Genomic DNA, 22787 nt, shown 5'->3' on the forward strand with positions numbered 1-22787 from the left:
TCTTGATCACTGAACCTCAAGGCATCAAGTCCCTTGACCTTTCTCAGTATCTGAGCAAGCTTAGCTCCTTGGGTTCAGATATTTGTTGCAATGTACTCATTATATTTCTTTTTGAAAAATATTTAATTCTTTTGTCATTCTAAACTTTAAAACCTAATATTTCTACATGCAAAAAAACAAACCAGAAAATCACATATGAATTAGCAAATTTTATTATATTTCAGCTTGTGTTTTTTTTTGTCAGAGATTATACTCATTTTAGCATGTTGGTTCCAAGGTTGTCTTGCTTGTTGGTGTTGCTCTAAACCTCCTTCTGATCTCTTGTGCATTTTCTTTAAAAATGTTTCCTTTGTTCTTTGTTCTTCCTTTTTTCCATCATGTTATCACTAGCTTCTCTATACTGTTCCCCATACCCCTCCATCTCCATCCCTCCCAAATAAGTCCCCCCCCCTTTTAACAGGTTCTCATAGTCAAGCCAAACAAATCCATACCTTATCCATTCATGCATCTAAAAAAATATATATATCTCATCTATACCTCTAGTCGACTACCTTTCTGTTAAGAGGTAGAAAGCATGATTCATCATCAGTCCTCTGGAGATATGGTTGGCCACTGAATCATTTAGAGTTCTGCTGCTTTCAAAGTTTTTTTTTCTTTTTCCATGTTGCGGTCATTGTTGAAATTGTTCTAGTTCTGCTCTCTTCACTGCATCATTTCACACTTTCACATTTTCAGAGTTTTCTCTTAATTAATCGTCTTCATTTCTAAGGGTCAAGAATGTTTCATTACATTGATATACTAAATTTTGTTCGGCCATTACTCAATTGATAGACGTTCTATTACTTTATAATTCTTTTTAAAAAACCAAACCAAACCAAAAAGTGTTCTATAAATATTTTTGTACATTCTTCTTTCTCTTTTTAAAAAATCCCTTAGATATATAATTAATGGTCTTATTTCTGGGTCACAGGAATGCACAATTTGCTAGTGTTTTGGGTATAGTTGCTGAAAATTGTTATCCTCAATGGATGGATCAATCAATAGTTCACCCAGCAGTTCATTACTGTATCTGTCATTTGCCATTTTTAGGGTCATGTTTGCCAATATGATTGGTAAAGTAGAAACTTAGAGTTGTTTTAATTTGCGGTTCTCTTATTATTCATGATTTGGAGCATTTTAAAAATATGATTGTTGATAGCTTGCTTTCTTTTTTAAAAATTGCTCTTTCATATTTTTGACTATTGTAGAGCTTCCACATGTGCATATGTGTGTATATATATATAATGTTTATGTATATCACTTGCCTACAGTTCTTTCATATCATACCCTTATCAGACAATCTTGTTGCAAAGATGTTTCCCAGTCATTTCAATACTAATTTAAGCTATATCAATTTTAGTTATACAAAAGTTTTTCCATTTTGTGTAATTGAGTATCCATTTTTGTCTTTTCTGATCTTTTTTGATCAAGAATATTTCCCCTATTCATACCTCTTTTGCTGCTCCTCTTATTTCTTTTTGATGTGACCTTTTAAAATTTAGATAATGCTGGTCCAAACCTAGTTTTTGCCACACCACTTTCCAGTTTCCTAGAAGTTTTTTGTCAAATCAAACATTATACTACTAAACTAGTTTGCTTCTGCAAGCTTATGTTCCTAACCTGTCCCACTGATCAATTTTTCTATTCTTAATCAATAATGAATAGACTTGATGATTACTACTTTGTGGTATGATTTGAGGGACTAGTAGTTCTAAGTCCCTTATTTGGGGTTTTTGATTCATTTATTTGTTGCTTGTCTAGGTTTTTTAGTTGCTTGCTCAGTTCATTGATCTGTTCTTTCTCTGTCAATGAAAGTGTTCAGTGATATAAATTTTTACCTCAGGAGCTCTTTGTTTTCATCTCCTAAATTTTGATATGTTGTCTTATTTCTTGAGATTTTCATTTATGCAATTATTTATAATTTCTATAATTTATTCTTTTATTCACATTTTTGAGAATTTAATTATTTAATCTCTAAGTTTGAATCTTTTCTTTGAAGCCCACTTATTTATGATAATTTTTATTTTATTATGGTCAGTGAAGAAAACTTTAATAGCTTAATATTTCTGCTTTTTTGCATATATTTATGACCTTTTATGACCTAACACATGGTATACAGCTGTCATATACAGATCATAAAAATGTATTCTATTGCCATTCAGTAATCACCAGAGAGTTGACATATCTAACTTTTCCAAATTTCTATTTATGTCCTTCCCATGTTTTTTTCCCTTAACTTTTTTTTTGTTAGATTAATGTAGGTCTAAGAAAGGTACATTAAAGTTCTCAGGTCTTATAGTTTTGCTACTTATCTCCTTAATTTTACTAAATTTACCTTTAAATAGTTCAATCCTATGCTATTCAGTGATTTTGTATTAAATACTGATATAATGTCATTGGTTATGATGACTTTGAGCATAATTGTTTCTATCGCTTCATTCTAGGGTATGACTATTACTCCTGTTTTTTAAGTTTGTCTGAAGTGAATAAATAATGCATCTTCCCCTCATATTACCTCTGAATGCATTTTTACATTTCAAATATGTATTATTAGAGTGTGCTTTCTAATCCACCTAGCTATGTTATTCTGTTTTATGTATGAGTTCATCCCATTCACATTCATGTTTATGATTGCTAATTTTGCATTTTACTTCATTATATTCTCTTTGACTTTTTCCTCTCTTTGTCTCCCACCTCACTCCTTACAAAGAAGAGTGTAACGTAGGAAGAGCATTGTGGTCAACAGCAGTGATTAATCGAATAAAACAGCTTTCACTCTTTTCACTTTCTTTTATTTACTCAGACCCCAACTACTGTTTCCTTTTAATTGACCCTTTCCAATCCACCCTCCAAAAATGATTTCTTTTTTGTCTATGACTATTCCTTCTCTAACTCATCTCCCCTTTCCCTATTTCTATTTTTTTGGTTGAATTTAATGTAATCCCTACATTACATTACACCAAACTATCTCTCTCTCTCCCTTTCTTTTCCTCCCTCCCTCTTTCCCTCTGCATTGTGTGTTCATTGAACTCTCTTTTGTCTGGTTGAGATAAGAGTGAGATTCCTTTTCTTCCATGCCATCCTCTTCTTCTTGCACCAATTACACTAATGCTGACACATCAGTTCTACTTTCATCTTCATTTCTTCCCTAGTAAATTCCTTTTCCCCTTACTTTTTCTTCAGTGAAGACCATCAAAACAGAGCAAAACCACTTTCAACACTTCTGTTCATCTTGGCTCTTTCTTTCTGTGACCCTTGAAGACATTAGTATTTTGAACAGACATCTTTTTCTTTTCTTCCTCTACTAGAATGTTAAGTATTTTGTTCTTGTTTAGCTCCTTCCTATCACTCAGCCTTTCTAGGCTTTTCTTGATTTTGGTGTTTGCAGTCTATGATTTCTATTCTGTTCTTATCTGTCAGGAATGCCTGAAAGACATCTATAATTAAAGGAAGAGTAGTAGTGCTATACTTAGTCTTACAGGTTAAGTTGATCTTGCCTTTATCTTTATAGAAGTTGTAGTCAAGTCCAGTGTGATCCTGACTCTACTTCCTTGGTACTTGAATTCTTATTGGATGCTTGCAGTAATTATTCTTTTACCTGGAAGCACCTATTTTGGCCATGACATTCCTTAGGGATTTGATTTTGGGGTTTCTTTCAGGAAGTGACTGGTACATTCTATTTTCACTGGCTCTATGGTCCTAATAAATGTGAGAAATTTTCATGTATGCCTTCATGAAATACAATATCCAGACTTTTTGTTGGTCAGGGTTTTTATAGGGAATTCAACAATTTTAAAATTCTGTCTCTTTGGCTTGTTGTCAGATCAGTTGTTTTTGATAAGTAGATACTTCACATTGTCTTCTATTTATTGAGATGTTTTGATTTTGTGTTAACTTTTATTTTTCTTCTCATAGTTCTGTTTTTTTTTCATTTAGTTCTGTTTTTTTCAGAAAGTCTGTTATTTGGGTAAGATTTTCTGCTGTCTATTCTAAGCTATTTATTTTATTTGCAGTTCTTCTTCCAGAGTGCTTATTTCTTTAAATTTCAATTAAAAATTTTTTGCTTCATTTCTTCCTGGTCCTTTTATATTTCTTATGTTCAAAGCATTTTTGTTCTCTTACGATTTACTTGTAGACTTACTCTATTCTATTGAGATTATCTTTTGGGGATCTCAAGCCACAATATTTCTTCATAGTTTTTGGTATATTCTTTTCTTCACTCAATTGATGATTTGACTTTTTTTTTTCTAGGGCTAGGCTTCATTCTTTTCCATACCCTTGAATGGGGTAGTTATCCAGTTTGATCTTGGCCTCAATTTCCTAGGTTCTTGCTACTGGCTTCTCCTTTCCCTGATATGTCTATGCTCAGAGAGCTGGCAAGCTTTAATATCCCCATTCCAGATGCAACTGCAGGCTTTTTTGCCATCTCCCCATTCCCTGATCTAGGTGCTACTACTAGCTTTTTAGCCTCTTCACTTGATCTTAGGTTGTTGGCTTTCAAAATGTGGTGACTTTGTTCCGGATTTGCTTTCTAAGAGCAATTATGGCTAGGGGTACCCTATGGGGTTTGAGGGAAATTAATTCTTTAAAGCAATCATCTTGATCCCTCCTTGTTTGTGTTTCTCCTTCTGTTAGAAGGCAGTGACTAGCATCCCAGTTCCAATTAACCATCTAAATTAAATTAAATTTAACCTTTAATCAATTAGGTTTTATGATGGAATACTTATTTCAAAAATGTTGCAAGAACAAAAGTACAAATACGTCCTTCCAATACTTTGAGAGCATACTCTTCTCTATCCTACGTCAGTTTCATGGAAGAGTGGGCTCAGACTTAACAGAGTTTGTACATGATGTTAGTCTCAGGAAGTTCATGTCCAAATGTGGCATAACTGCTCAATTACTCCTTGTCTCAGCAACTAATGGTCTAGGTCTAGGTCCTGAAGGTCACACCTTTCTCCTTTGTGCATCTATACTAAGCTAGTTGTAAAAATCTAGATGCCAGGATGCCAGGATGCTATTTTCCCTTCAACTAAAATAGAAAAGAATAATTGGCAAAGAACCAAGACGTCTATTTAGAGGCAATTTAGTCTGGAGGTGGGGGCAGGTGTGGAAGTCGAGAAGATCCAAAGTAAGGCCTATCCACTTACCAAAGTGATACTTACTGGATACCATTAGCAAAGTTAAAACTCCATAGCTCAGCCAGAGAGAACAAGGAGGATAGATTAAACCTTTCTGAAAATATCCCCAGCTCTGACTTTACAGCCATCCGAAAAAGACTTCCAACCATATGATCAGCAGACCTGAACCAGTTACAGACTATCTACATATGTTCCACAGTCTCTCCAAGACAGTTACATTCCATGTTACCATGACTGTCCTGATGTAGCTTACCAATGTTTTTCTTTATATTTCTCTGCCTTTTTAAAGATCATTACTGAAGTATATCTGGGAGATCCAGCCTCTTTTATGGCTTTTCACACAACCATTTTAACTGGAAATTTCTTAACTACCTTTCCATTTTCTTCTGTTGCTGCCATCATATTTTGCAGCTCAATTCTACTTTTTAACATTCATTTAAACATTTTTTTGAGTTCTGAATTCTCTCCATCCCCCTATGCCCTCCCCTACCATTGAGAAGTCAAACTATATGATACCATTACACATTTGAAGTCTTGCAGACCAAATTTTTCATGCAAAATATTCTTATAAGCCCAATATATTCACCTATTTTCTTCTTACATTACTGTTATCCAACTCCAACTGGACCCTCACTGCAATGAGGTAATTCTTTTATGTTTTCCCTGTTTCACTCTCCACAGAAATGACTCCAAACCTTCTCTCATCTCCTCTTGTCTTCTTTCCTTTCCCCAAGCTTCCTATACTACCCTACTAGCTACCTAACTACCCTACTCCTACCTACTAAGTTTCGATAGATTTTACCCTTCCCTTAAGCTATTACACTAAATCTCTCCTACCTTTCTCAGTCAGACTCCTAAGGAGAGATGTCTACATTCCTTGCCTCCACTTTATTTAGTCTCACGCACTCCATAGCCTATTGTCATTTCCTTCATCACTACCTATGAAACATTTCAGACTGTATGTCCCAGAGACATCTCAAAGTCAGCAAGTTCAAAATAGAACTCACACTGTGATGGAATATTACTGTGATATAAGAAATGATGAGCAGGGTAATTTCAGAAAAACCTGGGAAGACTTATGCAAAGTGAAGTGAATAGCACCAGGAGAATCTTGTACACTGTAACAGCAATACTGTAGATGAAGAATTGTGAATGGCTTAACTATTCCGTGTAATACAATCATGCAAGACAATTGTAAAGGACTCATGATGAAACACGCTATCCATCTCTAGAGAAAGAGCTGATATTGTCTGAATACAGACTGAAGCATACTGTTTTCCTCCTTCCTTCCTTCCTTCCTTCCTTCCTTCCTTCCTTCCTTCCTTCCTTCCTTCCTTCCTTCTTTCTTCTTTCCCTCCTTCCCTCCTTGCTTCCTTCCCTCTTTCCTTTCTTTTTTTTCTTTCTTTTAGAATTTTTTTGTTAGAGTCTTCTTGTACAAAATGACTAATATGTTTATGTGATTGCTCATATATAATCTATATTGGATTACTTACCATTTCAGGTAGACAGGAAGAGGGGGGAAGGGAAGGATAGACTTTTAAACTCAGAACTTTAAAAAATGTTAAAAATTCTTTAAACAGGTAATCAGGGAAAAATAAAATATTATAAAAAAGCCATAACTCCTTATGCCCCCAAACCTCTTTCCCAAGCTTCTTTTTGTTGTTGTTGTTGCTGCTGAAGGTGTCATCATTCTTCTAGACTTTCAGGTTTGTAACCCTGGAGTTCTCCTCAATTCCTCCATCTCCCTTAGCCTACATGGTTTATCAAGCACCAAAACTTATTCTTTCTACCTCTGAAACATCTCTTGCATCTAAACCGTTTTCTTCACTCATGTAGCCATCACCTTAGTTCAAGTTCTCAACACCTATAGCCTACTATTTAAATAATAGCCTTTTAATTGTCCTTTTTGCCTTAAGTCTCTCTGCACTCTAGTTCATCCTAAACACAGCTGCCAAAATGATTTTCCTTAAGTGGAGATATGGCCTTTCCTTAAGTGAAGATACCCAATGACTTTGAGTGGTTCCATATTGCCTCTAGGATAAAATATAAACTTCTCTTTCTAGTTTTTAAAGTCCTCATAATCTATCCCTCAATCTGTCTTCATGGTCTCCTATATGACTCTCCTCCATTCATTCCATAGCCAAATCAGCCTTCTTTTTGTTCTTCACACACATTATACTCTGTCCCATCTCCACACCTTTGTATTGACCATCTCTTAGGACCAGAATAAACTCTCTTATATAATCCCTGTCTTCCTTCAAGATTGAGCTCAAGCTTTACCTTCTACATGAACATTCCTGATCCCATGAACTATTAGTGCCTATCCTCCCCAGCTCTGGTATTTAGCAGACTTGTATTTATGTTGTGCACTTCTGGGCTTTTCTCCCAACCTGCCATTTTCATTAGAAGTCAATTACTCCTTGCACAGTTTCTATTTAGAGCATGGGTGGGGAAACAGTGGCTTTGAGACCACATGTGGCCCTATAGGTCCTCAAGTGCTCCCCTTTAACTGAATCCAAACTTCACAGAACAAGTCTCCTTAATAAAAGGATTTGTTCCGTAAGACTTGGACTTACTCAAAAGGTCACACTCAAGGCCACGTGACCTCAAGGCTGAAGGTTTCTTACCCCTGATCTAGAGGGTACACTGTGAGTGGTTACTCCTAACTCTACAGGCTGTAAGTCCCCACCAGTGTACTTCTCCTTAAATGGTTAGCTAGCACATGCAATTAGCTTTAGTGAAGGCATTTATTAAAATTGAAAAGTAAAATATAACAGTCACAAAATATTTTCCCTATAAATCTGGGCCATGCACTTCCCCAAATACACACAGTGCCCACAGAAAGAAGGGAACAGAGTATAATTGTGGTGAGACACACAATTAGGAAAGAAATATGGTCAAGGCAACTCAGTTTTCTAATATTGCAGGGCTTAGATGTTCTTTCTCTCTTGAAGACCCCTGCCTATAGAATAGCTCTTGTTTGCCAGGGCTAGCTCTCTCTTGATTCTGTAGTCAGCTCACACTACCTCTCTGTATCTGTGTCTGTCTGGACAGATTCAGGGTTTCTTACTGGTTGAGTAGCTTTACATCCAAGTGACCATTTTAAGGTGTGTGTATGTGTGTAGAGTTTTCCCCTCCATATCTTGCTTGAATTGATGTGCTAATTGATGAAAACTTGACGCGTTGGATGGAAAGTCTCCCTCTGGACAAGTTTCTCCGAGACACCATGGACATCAGAGGAGAAGAGAGAACATCCTCCCCTGCCCCACTTTAGGTGTTTCCTTGACAAAGTGCTCCTTTTACCTCTTGAGTTCCTTAGATTTGACTACTTAAATACTTCTGGTAAATGTCTATGTTTTTTTTGCTCAATCAAGTTGTTCCCCTCTGACTCAAACACAATAGTGTGCTTACTTTGTAATCTCTGTGTGTGGCCCTAATGTTATAGTTAGTCTAACACTGCTACCACATGAAAACTAATTTCTGCGACAACATTAACTGAGTGTGTGTGTGTGTGTGTGTGTGTGTGTGTGTGTGTAGGGAATCACATCTCTTCCCTTACATTTACCTGTATTCATTTTTCTTGCATTTATTCTATATATTTATACAAACATTATATGTTATGTTTATAGAAATGGCATATATTATATTTATCCTATATTATTGTCTCTACCATTAGATGTGAGCTCCTTGAGAGTAGGAACATAAACATGCTAGTTTACTGAATGATTGATGGATGAGACAGAGTAGCTTAAGGGTAAAAGCATTGTTCTGAGACTCAGGAGATCAAAGTAACAGTTTCTGCTCAGATACTCTCTTGGTCAAATGACTGAACCTTTTGGGGCCTTAAGTTCTACTTAACCTTGTTCATGACCTGTACAATCTCTGAGTTCTTTCAGCCCTACAAGTCTGTGAATCTAGGTGTCATCTCAGAGTTCACAAGAGACGATCCAGTTTCCTTACAAGGGCAATTAGGGCCTTGAGAACAGGGAGTTTCATTTTTGTCTTTGTATCTCAAGAGCCTGGTAAAGTGACTGACACATAGTAGGTGCTTAATAAATACCTATTAATTAATTGGTTGATTGACAGCAGCATAAAGGAATTTGTGTCTGGAAGGGTAGGAAACTGGGGCGCGGGGGAGGGGGAGGGAGAGAGAGAAACAAAAAGAGACAAAGAGAGAAGACAGGAAGAGAGTGGGAGAGAGAGGGAAAGAAAGAGAAAAAGAAGGGGAGGGAGGGAGAGAGGGAGACACACACACACACACACACACAGAAAGAGAGAGAGAGAGAGAGAGAGAGAGAGAGAGAGAGAGAAACTTAAAGAGGCAAGGACCTAGAAGACTTTTACTTCATACATTTCCTCAGACTTGTGGATTTAGAAGTCACTTAAGTGACTGTATTTTCTCATACATAGAACACTGAACATAGTATTGAGTACTCTACTAAAAAGTATTTTACTCAAAGCCAGAGAAGGTATTTTTGTTGAGTTGTTTTTAAGTCATGGGGTTTTCTTGGCAAAGTGGTGGGAATGGTTTGCCATTTCCTTCTTCAGCTCATTTTAGAGATGAGGAACTGAGGCAAACAGGGTTAAGTGACTTGACCAGGGTCACACAGCTAGTAAGTGTCTGAGGCTGGATTTGAACTCATAAAAATGAGTTGTCCTTTCTCCAGGCTGGGTGTTCTATCCACTGAAGTCATTGAGCTGCCCCAGAGAAAGTATAAATCATTTTAAATGCCTAGAAATAAGGCCCCAAACAAATGATACAATTTCCTCAAACATTCAATTAGGAAAACAGGATTGAAAAGAATAGTAACATAAGCTAACAAATATGAATTTCTCTCCTTTGAGGTATCCAGAACTATTGGACATTGAAATAATTAAAAATCTTTATAACTCCTGTCACTGGTAGAGGAGCTAGTTGGTAAATGGCATTGGAGTATGCTAAATGATGAGATACGTGAAGGTCTCGATTCAAGAACTGTGCCTGAAGCTTATTGGCTATGTGACTCTGCCGGTCACTTTATGTTTCTGAGGCTCAGTTTCTTCATCTGTAAAATGGGGAAAATAATATTTTCTCTATCAACCTGAATTCAATTCAACAAACATATGAAGCATCTGCCCTGTTCCAGGCACTGTACCTTAAGTACTGAGGTTAGGAGAGCTGTAACAAAAGAAACAGATTAAGAAAGAAACCCTTAAGTAGCATGTGCTCTAATTTACAGAGTTCTTGTGAGAAAAGTATTTTGTAAATTGCAAATTGCTGCAGAAAGTGAGTAAAACAAGAGAAATAATATTTTCTAATGAATGTACAGCATAAAAGATTAAATCCCATGCACATTACAGTTAGAATTCTAACCTCATGAAGGTTCATAATTGAGTGGTAACGGGAATTGCTTTATTGCTTGCTAACACCAATTTAGGTCAACTTTACCAATTCCTAAAATAAGAGGCTAGCAAGTTATTCTGTAGATCAAGGTGTCTATCATAGAAGTATTAAAAAAGTAACAATATTAGGATCAATTAATTTGTTCTATATTTGCATGCATATCTTTTTGAGATGCAGAAAAGACCTCTTGTAAACAGACTTAAAAAACTAATAAATTCTTTTGATTTAGTTCTCATTTGAATCTTTGTAAATTTCGCAATTTCACAGTAAAATACCATATTGAAATCTTTTTGAGCTTGAGGGAGTATGATCACATCAAAATAGGTGGGGCTGGCTCAAAGATGGCTCTGTGCCCCCTTTGGTGTTGATTCTGGTGTAGCTATACCCCCTTGCACCTGCCTAGTTATGTCACTGGTTAAAAATATAGCTAGTCTGTTCAAAGTTGAAAATGATTTATTTCACATTCTGAGAAAATTAAAAATCTTAGCCCAGGGCAAAAGTCTAGGAGCTATAGCAAAACCACTAAAAATAGAGGGCCATGACATATTTAGGAAATCGTACAAAGACCACAGAATTGGGCAAAAAAGCTTGATTATTCTTCCATTTTAGAGTAAAATTGGTGATATCAAAAAACAATCAAGAACCAGCTTAAGAATAAAGCATTTATATGCAATACCAAAATCAACTTGAACAGTGCCAAACCACCATGTGTGAGAAGGAAAGAACCGGTAGGAGCTGTAGGAGCTCTTTTGAAGACATTACAAAACTCATTTAGTTTTGTCTTCCTGTAGAAGGGTAATGTTTTGTATTATTAAGAAGTTTCTAATGGAGCTGGAAAAGAAACTATGCCTGTCCATGGTATTACCTGGCAATAAAGGAAAAATCCAGTTTCACATATAAACCATGGTGTTGAGAACTGCAAGATTAATTCCCAAGTCTATATGTACTTGAACTTGAATCTGGATACAGTCAGTATGAACACACCAAGATAATCTTAGAAAAGTTATTGAGAAGGGAAAAATGTATCCCTTACTTGCTAACTTTGTTTTTAGAGATGACATTAAGATAATTATAGGTAGTTTTTTGGGCATAGATCCTTGTACTCTATTCTTATGAATGAATAACTATGGCATCTAATAAAAGAAATGGTTCCCCCTCTTGTCTCCAGGATTCTAGAGATAAGAAAATAATTTTCTGAAGAAATAGTTCAGCATTGGAATGGAGGAGATTTTAGAGGAGGGGCAAGGTAGGTAGTGGGGGAAAGATAAGGAAAATGACCTTTATTATACATCTTGGATTGACTCTGTTTGCTTGAGACACAAAGATAATGACAAGATAGCTCACAATCTCCAGGAGAAGCTTAATTTGAAAGGATTTTTCCTTTTCTTTTTCTTAACCTTTTGAGAGGTCTGCTTTTGGATAGGCCTTATGTTAGAGTGACCAACTTGAACAAAAATGAGGGCCAGAATTAACCAATGTCATGTACAAAGGGCTGCAAACAATTTTTTCCCCATTTTTTTCAGTTAAATTACCCTCATGTGTTTCCACATTGTAATATGTTAGGGTTTTTTCAAGAGCATATTACTTGTAATCCTAGGATCATTACTGTTCTCCACGATATTCTTCCCCTCCCCACCACCACCTCATGCTTTCAAGGACACCCACAAGGCTCTGAATAAGTGCTTAAGACTCTAGGGTTAAAGGCTAACCAGTGGCTGGTTAATTGGGTCCTAATCCTAAGGAATATCTATATATCTATATCTATATCTTAGGGAATGGCAGAGGGAATGACAAATGCCTTATAGCACAGGGTGGTAGTCAAATCCTCAAAACCTGAACGTGGGACCAACAAGAGCTCTATTTATAGTTTTTCAATGCCATGGCCAAAGGAAATGTCACCTAGTAGGATGATCACTGAGGAGATATCCAGCAAAGAAAGAGGCACCCTTAGTAGGACATAACACCAACACCTTTTGCAGGCACAAACGACTTACAACAGAAGCACTCACCTTGGCTAATCTTACCCTGTGCCTATCATAAAATGCTCGGTATGTTGATAGAATACTGTTAACTGAACTGCTCACGGAGGTTTATGGGTCTGATCAGGGAAGTGGAGGAGTTAAATTTCAGTAGAAAACATCTATCTGATCCTAAAATATTTTATTAAAAACTTTGGTCGTTTGGTACAATGGGAGGTATTGGTACTATAGTAAGAGAGAATCTACTCTGAGATTTGAGGAAGGGGCAACTGATCCAAGAGCATGTCATAAATTATTGACACTAAATTACATTCTTTTGGAAAACCTACTCTGTTTAAATTTCCCAAGCTTGATATCTTTTCTTTTCTCCTTTTGAACTGACTTTCTATTTAATCAGTAAACCTATGATTTATAGTAGGTCTGTTTTTGCTCTTGCTCTGGATAGCTTCAGAAAGCACGGGTCCGCTTTTAGGTTCTGAGGGCATGGAGCAGGACCAGGAGTACTCTCAGGGGCCTCAGAGTTTCTGCTCTCACCGGGCAGATTTACAATAGCTGCACCATGTTGCTCTCTATTGGCAGTAAAGGAACCTTAAACTCCCAACTGCCATTCATTCGGTTTTGTGCAGCAGCAGAGCTGCTGTGACTTACATACAGGAAGCTGCCAAGTGCCCTGCCTACTGGCTGCTTCATGAACCCCTGCAATTTCGCACAGGCACACGGAGCCACATGCACATACACGCACATTCTTTCCTTCATTCTCACTCTCTCAGCCCTTGAGTTCTGCAGATCCATGGAACATTTCAGGAAAGCCACTCTCTATCCCGTAGGGTAAGACTGTTTTGCATTTCTTTCTCTTATTTGTAGTTCCAGCCTGGTTTGAATACATGCACCTTACCGTTTTGGTCAGTGTTTGCAGCTAGAAAGGAGAAGAGGATTTGCTGTTTGTGGTTTGGCATGTATGTATGTTTTGTGCTTTCAAGACTTGCAGGATTTCTTTGTGTTATTCACTTAAATGTTACAGGTCCAGATTCTGAAGAAACTTAAAGATTTTTGCTTCTACTCTGAAGTCCTTTTTAAAACAATGAAATTAGGGCTCACTGGAGCTAAATAAATCATTTGTAGAAAAGTTGTTTTGCAAAGTAGTCGGAGATAGGCATATGGAGAAGCATCTGATTAAACTTCACAGGTTTTTTAACCCTTCCATAGCCAACAGTCTATATTTGCTAAGTTCATTTTTGTGTTAATGAAAAATTAATGAGACGTCATTTCATCTACAATTATTTATTGAAGCTTGACTCTGAAAGCGTGAATTGTAGTCTATACAAATATGTACTGACTGATTAAAAAGCAACTCTATTGTTGATGTTAAAAGAAGCACATTTACATGTAATATCTACATATGCTTCTAGACCTATGTTAAGAGTTGGGGGAGATTAGAGAGAAGCATTAATGAGTCAACTGGATTGTTCTAGCCTGTTGCAAAATGAAAAAAAATTAGAAGCAAAAATAATCAGAAGAACGTGGATAAATGGTACAATGTACTCACTACATCTTTGTTACAATTATGGTTTCTTTTACTGAGTTTGCTTTTTCTATTTGTCCGTTTGGCTCAATTAGTTTTTTCTTCTTCAAATCGGGATATTTGATTCTAAGAAGTACTGATAACCAGTCAAATGCCCTAGCTGGAGTGCACTGAGGAGAATCATTTGGAAAAATGGAGAAAAGTACTACCGTATTTTAAAATTTTATTTGTTTAGTCATCTATTCAGTACAGTACATTTGCTGCGACTCAGGCTAAGGGCCTGAGATTTAATTTTGTGTAGAAATGCCATATTTTACATGCAGTTTTGTGAAGTTTTGGAAGCACAGCCTGAAGTGGCACAAACACGCAAGTGCCTGTATCTAACATTTGTGAATTGTCATTCACAAGTGAATCATTTGGGTAATGGTAGTGAATACTATAGTCCATGACACCAGATTAGATTAGAGCTGCAAAGAACCTTTACTGACTGTTGGACTAAGTAGTCCAACTTCATTTTGTGGATGAGGAAACTGGGTCCAAGTTTGAAGCAGTATCATCACTTACTAATATAAGTGACAACTAAGTATATGCATAATATAGATATGTTCCTCCCCCTTTTCTTCCCTGCATAGATACCTCCTATCCTTTTCTTCTGCAGAGGCTAAATATAGTCTTGCCGTCTGTGGCTGGCTGCATAGGCAACCACATACCCAATTCTATCTCTCATATCTTGGTTACAAAATAAACCTACCCAGGGTCATTTTCTGTACACACTACATATTTCTAGAAAACATGAAAAGTGAATCAAACAGAGGGAGAGATAAACAGAGATAGATTGGAGCCTAGTAGGGGGCAGAAGGCAATGAATGAGAAAAAGCTGACCACTAGATTTGTCTTTCCCACTTTGATATAAAGTTCTGTTCTTTTTCTTAGCTACCTTTGGGGGAGTATTAGCGGCTGTTCTCTCCCCTCCCCTTGTAAAATTCAGACTCAATTAAACAACTAATTCTAGTAAAGTTCAGGGAAGCAATTCTTTGGGTTGTCTCCAAAATGAGTTGTGCCTGGAGTGATGTTTAAGCCAATGTCAGTGCAAGGCAACAGTTTCTGGCCAGTTTCCAGTACCTTTGTAATGCATATTAGGTCAGATGAGGAGTAAGTACTTAAAGTTAGAGACAGAGAGTTTTTCTGAGCGCTGCCACAGTGCACTTTTGCTCTTGCTCAAGTGAGACACCTGAGGAGGGCCCAAATCTTTATGCTTTACCCTGCGACTCACTGCGTCTTGTCCTCTTTCTACAGGTGGCCCACCACCTGCTGAGCCCACTGCTGCTGGGGAATCAGTTATGCGCCTTCTTCGCAGCTACTGACCATGACCATGACCCTTCACACCAAATCGTCTGGAGTGGCCCTGCTCCACCAGATCCAAGGCAATGAGCTGGAACCCCTGAATCGCCAGCAGCTGAAGATCCCCCTGGATCGACCCCTGGGAGAGATGTATGTGGACAGCAACAAAACGGGGGTCTACAGCTACCCAGAGGGGGCTGCCTATGACTTCAACACCGCAGCCGCGCCGGTCTACGGCTCGTCCAATCTCACTTATGCCCCCAACTCAGAGACTTTCAGCTCCAACGGTCTGGGGGGATTCCACTCTCTGAATAACGTGTCTCCGAACCCGCTAGTCCTTTTGCACCCACCGACCCAGCTCTCTCCCTTCCTGCATCATCACAGTCAGCAGGTGCCCTATTACCTGGAGAACGAGCAGAGTGGCTATGCCATGAGCGAGGCCGCCCCCCAGGCTTTCTACAGGTACCTGTGGCCGAGACATTGCGGGGGAAGGGGGAGCCGCCTTCCCCCTGGACTAGTGTGTCTCTCCGGGTGTGTGTGTGAGAGAGCGCGTGTGCGTGTGTCTGTGTGCGCGTGTGTCTGTGCCCGCGCGAGCGCGCGAGCCTCGGTACTGGGGAAGTGCTTCCTCCAGGCCGGGATCTAAAGTGGAAGCGGACGGGGAGTTTGGGGGCAAGAGAGGGCGTTAAGGGGACTGGGGTCGAGGGCAGCTTCCTCCCCGAATTCTGCCCAGAGCTCAGCAGCTGTTCTGGGTCAGAGGTGCCCCTCCGGGCGAGATTGGGCCCAAGCTAGAACACTCCACTGCCCTCCCATCCCTCCCTCCACCTACCTGAGCAGGTGAGGGTGAAACTCGTCCAGGCTCTTGTCTGGAGGAAGAAGGGAGAGAAGGAGGGAAGGACTGAAAAAGGGAAGGAAGGCTGCCGCAGCTGCCCGAGGGAAGTCAGGCAGCAGATTGCGGTCGGGTTGAGGAAAAAGAGGGAGAGACGGAAACCCAGACAGAGAGATAAAAAGAACAAGAGATACTGAGAAAGACTGACAGAGGAAGAGACAAAGACAGGTAGAGACAGAGAAAGAGGCAGCCAGACAGGGAAACGGGACAGAGACACGGAGAAAGAGACAAAAGACAAATAGAGAGAGAGCAAGACGGAAACAGACAAAGAGCGAGACATAGAAAGACAGGGGCAGATACAGAGAACAGAGAAATCCACAGAGACAGAGAATACACACACACACACACACACACACACACACGCACACGCACGCACGCACACACAGACTGGAAGAGACAGACAGAAGTTGAGTGGGTTGGGGGTAGTGGGAAGAAAAGAGCGGCTTATTTTCTGTTCTGGTCTTCTAAAGTCAGGTTCTCTCCCTTGGCTGCATTTTGAAAATCGTTTTCTCAGCCCTCTTCTCCCCTCCCCGTCCCAACCCCCTGCCCGTGAAAAACAGGTCAGGAACCCCATGTGCTTTCCAACCAAACAAACTCTTTAAAAACTGTACGTACAAAGCACTAGTTATCTGAGGAGCGGGGGTGGTGGCGGCGGCAAGTGGAGTGGGGCGGAGAACAAAACCCAAATAAACACTTGGAACGGTGAGTTACTACTAAAAGTCCAACGCAGGTATTTGGGGTTGGAGGTGTTTGAGGTTAGTGACAGCGTGGATCGTACGAGGGTACAAACCTGAGGATTCCTCGCTTCCCCCCCCTGCAGTTTTCCCGCTTCACGACGACACTCAGCCTTCAGCCCACCCTACCACAAATCTCAGCATTTTCTTGACAGTGTAGCCCCGGTAGGAGAAATAAAACAAAACAAAACGGAAAAATGGAAAGAAGTTATACAGGTCTCAACAATTCGCTAGCTGCGAAGCTATCTGAGCCAATGTTGGAGCAGACGATGCCATGTGACATCTGACGGCAGGGAATTTATAGGTAGCCTGTAACCAAGAAAACATGCCTCACCGAGCTGTTCCTGATTTTATATTCTTTGGTGCCAGATAAGTTAAGATTTCTGTGAACTGTGCACCTCCTGCTTGCCTGCTAGAGAGAAAAAAAGAAACCAACTCGAGAAAATGGCCCACGTGCAGCTATTGTGGTCTAGTCATTTTGCTGTTCAGCATAAATCTGAGGAAGATTGTGTGTGTGTGTGTGTGTGTGTGTGTGTGTGTGTGTGTGTGTGTGTGAGTGTGACGTTTTGGTGGTAATTTCTTTTCATTGCTTTTCTTTGGGAGATTTTTCTACCTATACTTTTTCTACATTCTTCTCCTTCCCCCATCTCCATCTCACTTTTTCTTTCTTTTCCCTATCTCTCCAATTGCTCAGATGTATTTCAGGTGAATGAATTTGTTTGAGAGCAGTCTGGGTCAGAATAACCCCTAAACATTGCACTTTCAAGGAAGAATGATCTAATGTCCTCACTTCACTTGTCAACCTCCTCAGCCCTTCCCTCCCTCCCCCAACATACAGGACTAATGTTGGAGTGGGTCTCAGTGAACCTGGACAATTAGGTGTTGAATTTGGATTTCTTTTGTGTTGGGCTTCAGGACTTAACTTCCTATACAAGTGCCTGCAATTACCATGCTAAATTGCCGCTCTTTGGTTCAGTATTTTATTCCTAGGGATATTTATAGCTGACAAAAGAAGGTTAATTCTGGTATTTGGGATGGTGGGCCTTCGAGAATGGTTTGAGTTCATATAGCTAAAGCTAAATTCAAAGGGATTTAATGTCCTAGGTCCAATGAGAATTTGATAGTTGAAGATGCAACCTGTGGCATTATCTTCTTGTCCTTTTAAATATGTAAGTTACAGCTTGCTCTAAGTATTTTAAATCAGGATTAAAATGGAAGAGGAAGTTTTCTTCTATCTACTATTCTCTTCCCTCCCACCCTTTCCAATAAGAGTGCAAAATATATATTAAATGCAATCTCAAAGCATTTCACTTTCTTTGCTAAGCATGAATTGGGCTGAATTCTTCAACTTTATAGTGGATTCCAGAAACTTTTTCATTTTTTTAGGTCTTTTATTGTGAATTAAATGTCATTGAATTTCCATGGGCCCTAATGAGACCATACTTGGTAGATTATTTTGCTGCTTTGCTCATAATTGGAAACAAAACCTGTTCAAGTCAAGAGGAATTCATCTTTTACTTAAAATGACTACATCCTTCATTGTCTCAGCAGCAAATGCAAAGACTATATCTTAACTCTGTAGTATTCCCCATCTCCAGAGAACTTTGTGTTAGGTTAGTGGTCCTAAAGCTGTGATTCATAAAATTAAAAAAAAAATTGATGACTGCATTTTAATATATTTGTTTTCCTTTGTAATTCTATGTATTTAATTTATGCATTCAAAAACATCATTTTGGAGAGGTCCAAAAGCTTCACTGTACTGCCAAAGGGGTCCATGACACAAAAAAAGGTTAAGAACCTTTGTTAGAAATTCAGTCTAAGAAGCAAAACTGACAACTAATTTTAAAAGAAAATTTTTAAAGATCATGCATATTTGACTATCTGTCAATTAGAATTTATTAGTCAAAGAACAAAGACTACATATATATATATATGTACTGATATGAATAGATAAATGTTATTTAGGTTATGCTTTCTTTAAAAATATTTTCCTTCTGACCATTTTCCCGTTTTTATTTTACATTGGTTAAAGTAATGAAATTGAGTTAAAATTCATGTTTTTGCGAGTGGTAATGACAAGTTCATGGTGTGAAGGGAGTCACTACAGAAGCCAAATGAAAACAAAAAATTCAGTGAATTGACTTGTGAGTTTTGATTGATCCTATGTAGGTCCTAACAGATTTGACTAGATATTTTATCATCAGCTAGACAAAGCTGGTAGTACCGCCAGTCTAAAAACTGCTGCTTTTCTCAAATGTTGAAAACAAAGGATTTTATATTGAGGTACTGTGGTGCTAGTTCATTTTTTCCCCTCTTATACAGCTATGAAATAGATATATTACAGGATTTGTAATCTACTTTGATTTATAATCTGCTTTATAAATTGAGGGTTTATAATCTACTCTTTAGCCTGTGGTGGCTAAAATACCATCATCACCATAATAGTAATAATGACAACAAGAATAATATCCATATTTATATAGCACTTTGTAGTTCACAAATCACTTACCTCACAGCAATTCTGTGGTAGGTAGTGAAATATTATTATTATCCCCATTTTACAGATGAAGAATCTGAGGAGTAGAGTAATATGACTTGCCTAGGATTTCGTAGCTAGCAAGGAATTGGGATCTAAATGAAATGTTCTGATCCAAGTCCAGTGATGAGAGCTGGCCGTATGTATCAAAACTATTAGAAGGCTGAATTAATTAATAGGAAAATTGTGCGGTTGTATCTTAAGGCTGTCGTTTTATCTAAAATTTAATTAACTTTAAATGATTAAGAGGACAACTGTCAATCACATCACACTATCTAAAATGAAAATGAAGGAACTTTTTCTCTTTGAAATTAAAAAAAAAAAAAACAACCCATCACACCAAAGAATCCTAAAGTTGAAATTAACTGAATCATTAAAATAGCTAATTAGTCTTACCTACTTGCCTGTATGTGATCTGTGGAAGTTTTTAAAAAAAATAATCCTGTGTTTCTTGAGGTCTAAACTTTTCTTCTCTTTCTTAGCAAACTCTCTACAATCTATAAATCAATTAAAATAGAGTTAATGACCTATGAATTTCTATCCTCATTTTATGAATCTTACAAGTGGATTACTTTTTTTAAAAGCAAAAACAAAACCCCCAAAGCTTGCAAGATCCCCCCCCCCAAAAACCTGAAGCCTTCTCTTTTTTGTGCCTTTTGAAATTGTTCAAAATATCTATTTGTGGTGGAAGGAAGGAAAAATTATAGGAAATGCTTGTAAGGTAGCCTTTTCTTTCTTATGTGGAAGAAAGAAACATTTATCCTTTGTCATGCCTTATTATTTATAAATTTAAAATGTATCCCTCTTTAGGGTTAGAATTTTCCAAGATGTGAAATTTGCAAACAGCTGGCAATTATTTTTGACAACTGATTGGTATACTTTTCTTGTTAAAAGCTTGGTCTGTTTTTCGGTTTTGGATAGAAACTAACCTCTAGGGGAGGATTAGAATAATTTATTTGAATACTTTACATTAATCCTTTTTGTAGTGAATTGATATTTTACCCACCTTTCCCCCATTCACTTAAAGAACCCCAAACCTTCTTAATCATTTTGCTCATTTGATTTTTAAAAACTATCTGATGCACTGTGTTGATTTTTAAAAATTCAAAGTTACATGCAACATGTATGTATTGGAAGAGGAAAACAGATCATATCATCTTTTTATTCTTGATTTCATCTTTATCTATTGCATATGACTTGCAGGTACGAATAGTAACAAGATCCTCATACTTCATTATTTCTTTCTCTTGCCTTCCTTCTATTAATTTTTCAGTCCTACATTTTAAGTGCCTTCTCTTTGCTTTTGTGAATATATGCAGGATATGAAAATCATGATTTGAAACAATTCATATTTCATATCCTAGCTTTACATGAACAAATAAAATAAAGACCTAAGCAGGAAATTGAGTATAAAAGACATAGAAACCTACTGAAGGCAGAAGAGTACTTCTTAGTATGTGAACCTGGGGACTGGGGACCTCCAACCTGCTACTCATATTTGTTGCTTGAATGAGCTTAAGGGTGTGTGTGGGGACACAGGAATTGGATGCAGAATGATTGAGTGCTCAGATTACTCAGAGTTTGGAGAAAAGGAATTGAATAAAGAGAATGTGAAATCATTTCCCATGGAAGCAAAATTGAAGTTATAACTAGTACTGTCCGAGGGTGTTCTTCCATGCAATTCTACTGGTATGAGTGCACTTTATGAGAAATCTGTGACTGTATAAACAGAAATTTAGAGAGAAAATCTATGAATTTTTGTTACAAATTATCTTTCCAAAGTTCACAGATAGCACAAAATAACATGTAGTGACTTCTGCCTCTGTCTCCTGTTTTGTTGTTTTTTTTTTTTAATTTCACTTTTAAAAGAAACTGGTTGAGAGTATACGGAGTCAACAGCCTTAAGTTCTATTCTTAGGATTCATTGGACAGACCATCACATTACAGTACTCAACAAGTTAGCAATGCTGTGACTCAGTTTTCCCAACCATAAAAGGAAAAATTACAATTTCTAGCTAACTGCTTTAATTAATTAGAACCACTTTCCAAAATGAATGTAAATACAAAGCATATGGTTACTTTAAAAGTAACCAACACAAACAGAAAAGTGAACAGTACAGAATAGAGTGTTGGCTTATAGGCTAGTCCATCATAGATACTAAGTAGTTTCGTTTTATGCCACAAACTCGCTTAAAGTATTAGTACAACGTATTCATAACTTCTGTTACTTTTTTAACAGATACTTATTCTTTCTCACACAAAATGCCCACAAAATCAATACTTAGTGATATGGAGAGTAATGATTCCAAAAAAAGACCTTTGGGATGGTGTGGAACATACAAATCACAAGATTAGATAAGAATATCTTCTCTATATGATGATTCTCTTTTTGAAATGTTAAAAGTCAAAATAGGGCAAATGTTGTGATTCTCTGCTAAAGAGATTCTCTACTGAGAAACTGAAGTTTAGCAAAATTTAATTGGATTGGACATAGACTTTATTTTAGAACTCAAATGTCAATTTGTGACCTGGAAAATTTATCTAGGGCAAATACGTTTGCACCTATAAAACAGTACAGGTGTATGTATGTTTCTATTTGAACAATTGATTAATATACACAAATTAGCATGTTACTAACTTTTGATTGCATATTTTGTCAATTAATGTATTTGTGTATGCTTCCTTAGGAAGTAATTTCAACATCTATTTTGACAAATTAGTGCTTTCCTGCTATTCAATTTGCCTTTTATGTTATAACTGTAAAACAGAGCACTTAGTCTAGATCCTACCAACATGAATGGGGTGAATGGTGCCTTACAGCTATATTAACTCTTTTAAGGTGATGAGGAAATCATTTAGTTGGCTAGAAAAGGTAATGCATGTAAGGTTCCAATATAATCAATTAATTTCTTCTTTCAAGTAGAATCATGAAATATATTTATTAGGTTATATAGACTATAAGGCTTGATTTATGACTATTTTTCTGAGTGGCTGTTTTTGTAGGATAAATGTATGTATTGAAACAATTTATTTAGAAGGACTTTGCGATTAGTGATTGACCCAGCAGCCTACACATCAGGACTCAGAAAATCAATCCATAGAACTGCTACAGAAATTCTTTGTCATTTTAGGCAAGTTGCTTATTCTTTCTGCCCCTTAATTAAGTTCTCAATCATTAAGAATGCTCCTGTTTTTTGCAGAAGGTAAATATACTCGAAACTAATTTTAC

At 37.5% G+C, this 22787-nt stretch overlaps 1 protein-coding gene and 1 long non-coding RNA gene across 6 annotated transcripts in view; one reads left to right on the forward strand and one right to left on the reverse strand.

Annotated features, from left to right (window-relative positions):
* ESR1 (estrogen receptor 1) overlaps window positions 1-22787 on the forward strand; it is a 456202-nt gene that overhangs the window by 126952 nt on the left and 306463 nt on the right. For 3 of the 5 annotated variants that reach the window (XM_072643717.1, XM_072643720.1, XM_072643718.1), the window contains one exon: window positions 15358-15864. In XM_072643717.1, coding sequence (XP_072499818.1) covers window positions 15428-15864 — 437 coding nt within the window. In that variant the 5' untranslated portion in view covers window positions 15358-15427. Of the gene's footprint in view, window positions 1-12901; window positions 13368-15357; window positions 15865-22787 lie in introns of those variants that run through there. The other 2 variants (XM_072643716.1, XM_072643719.1) reach the window with 1 other exon arrangement.
* LOC140527064 (uncharacterized) lies at window positions 190-22194 on the reverse strand. The gene is made up of 2 exons (XR_011974660.1): window positions 16229-22194; window positions 190-764 (listed from the first exon to the last, which is right to left on the reverse strand). It is a non-coding gene; the product is annotated as an uncharacterized lncRNA (long non-coding RNA).

The sequence above is a fragment of the Notamacropus eugenii genome, chromosome 2, assembly GCF_028372415.1.
Source record: "Notamacropus eugenii isolate mMacEug1 chromosome 2, mMacEug1.pri_v2, whole genome shotgun sequence".
Classification (NCBI taxonomy): domain Eukaryota; kingdom Metazoa; phylum Chordata; class Mammalia; order Diprotodontia; family Macropodidae; genus Notamacropus; species Notamacropus eugenii.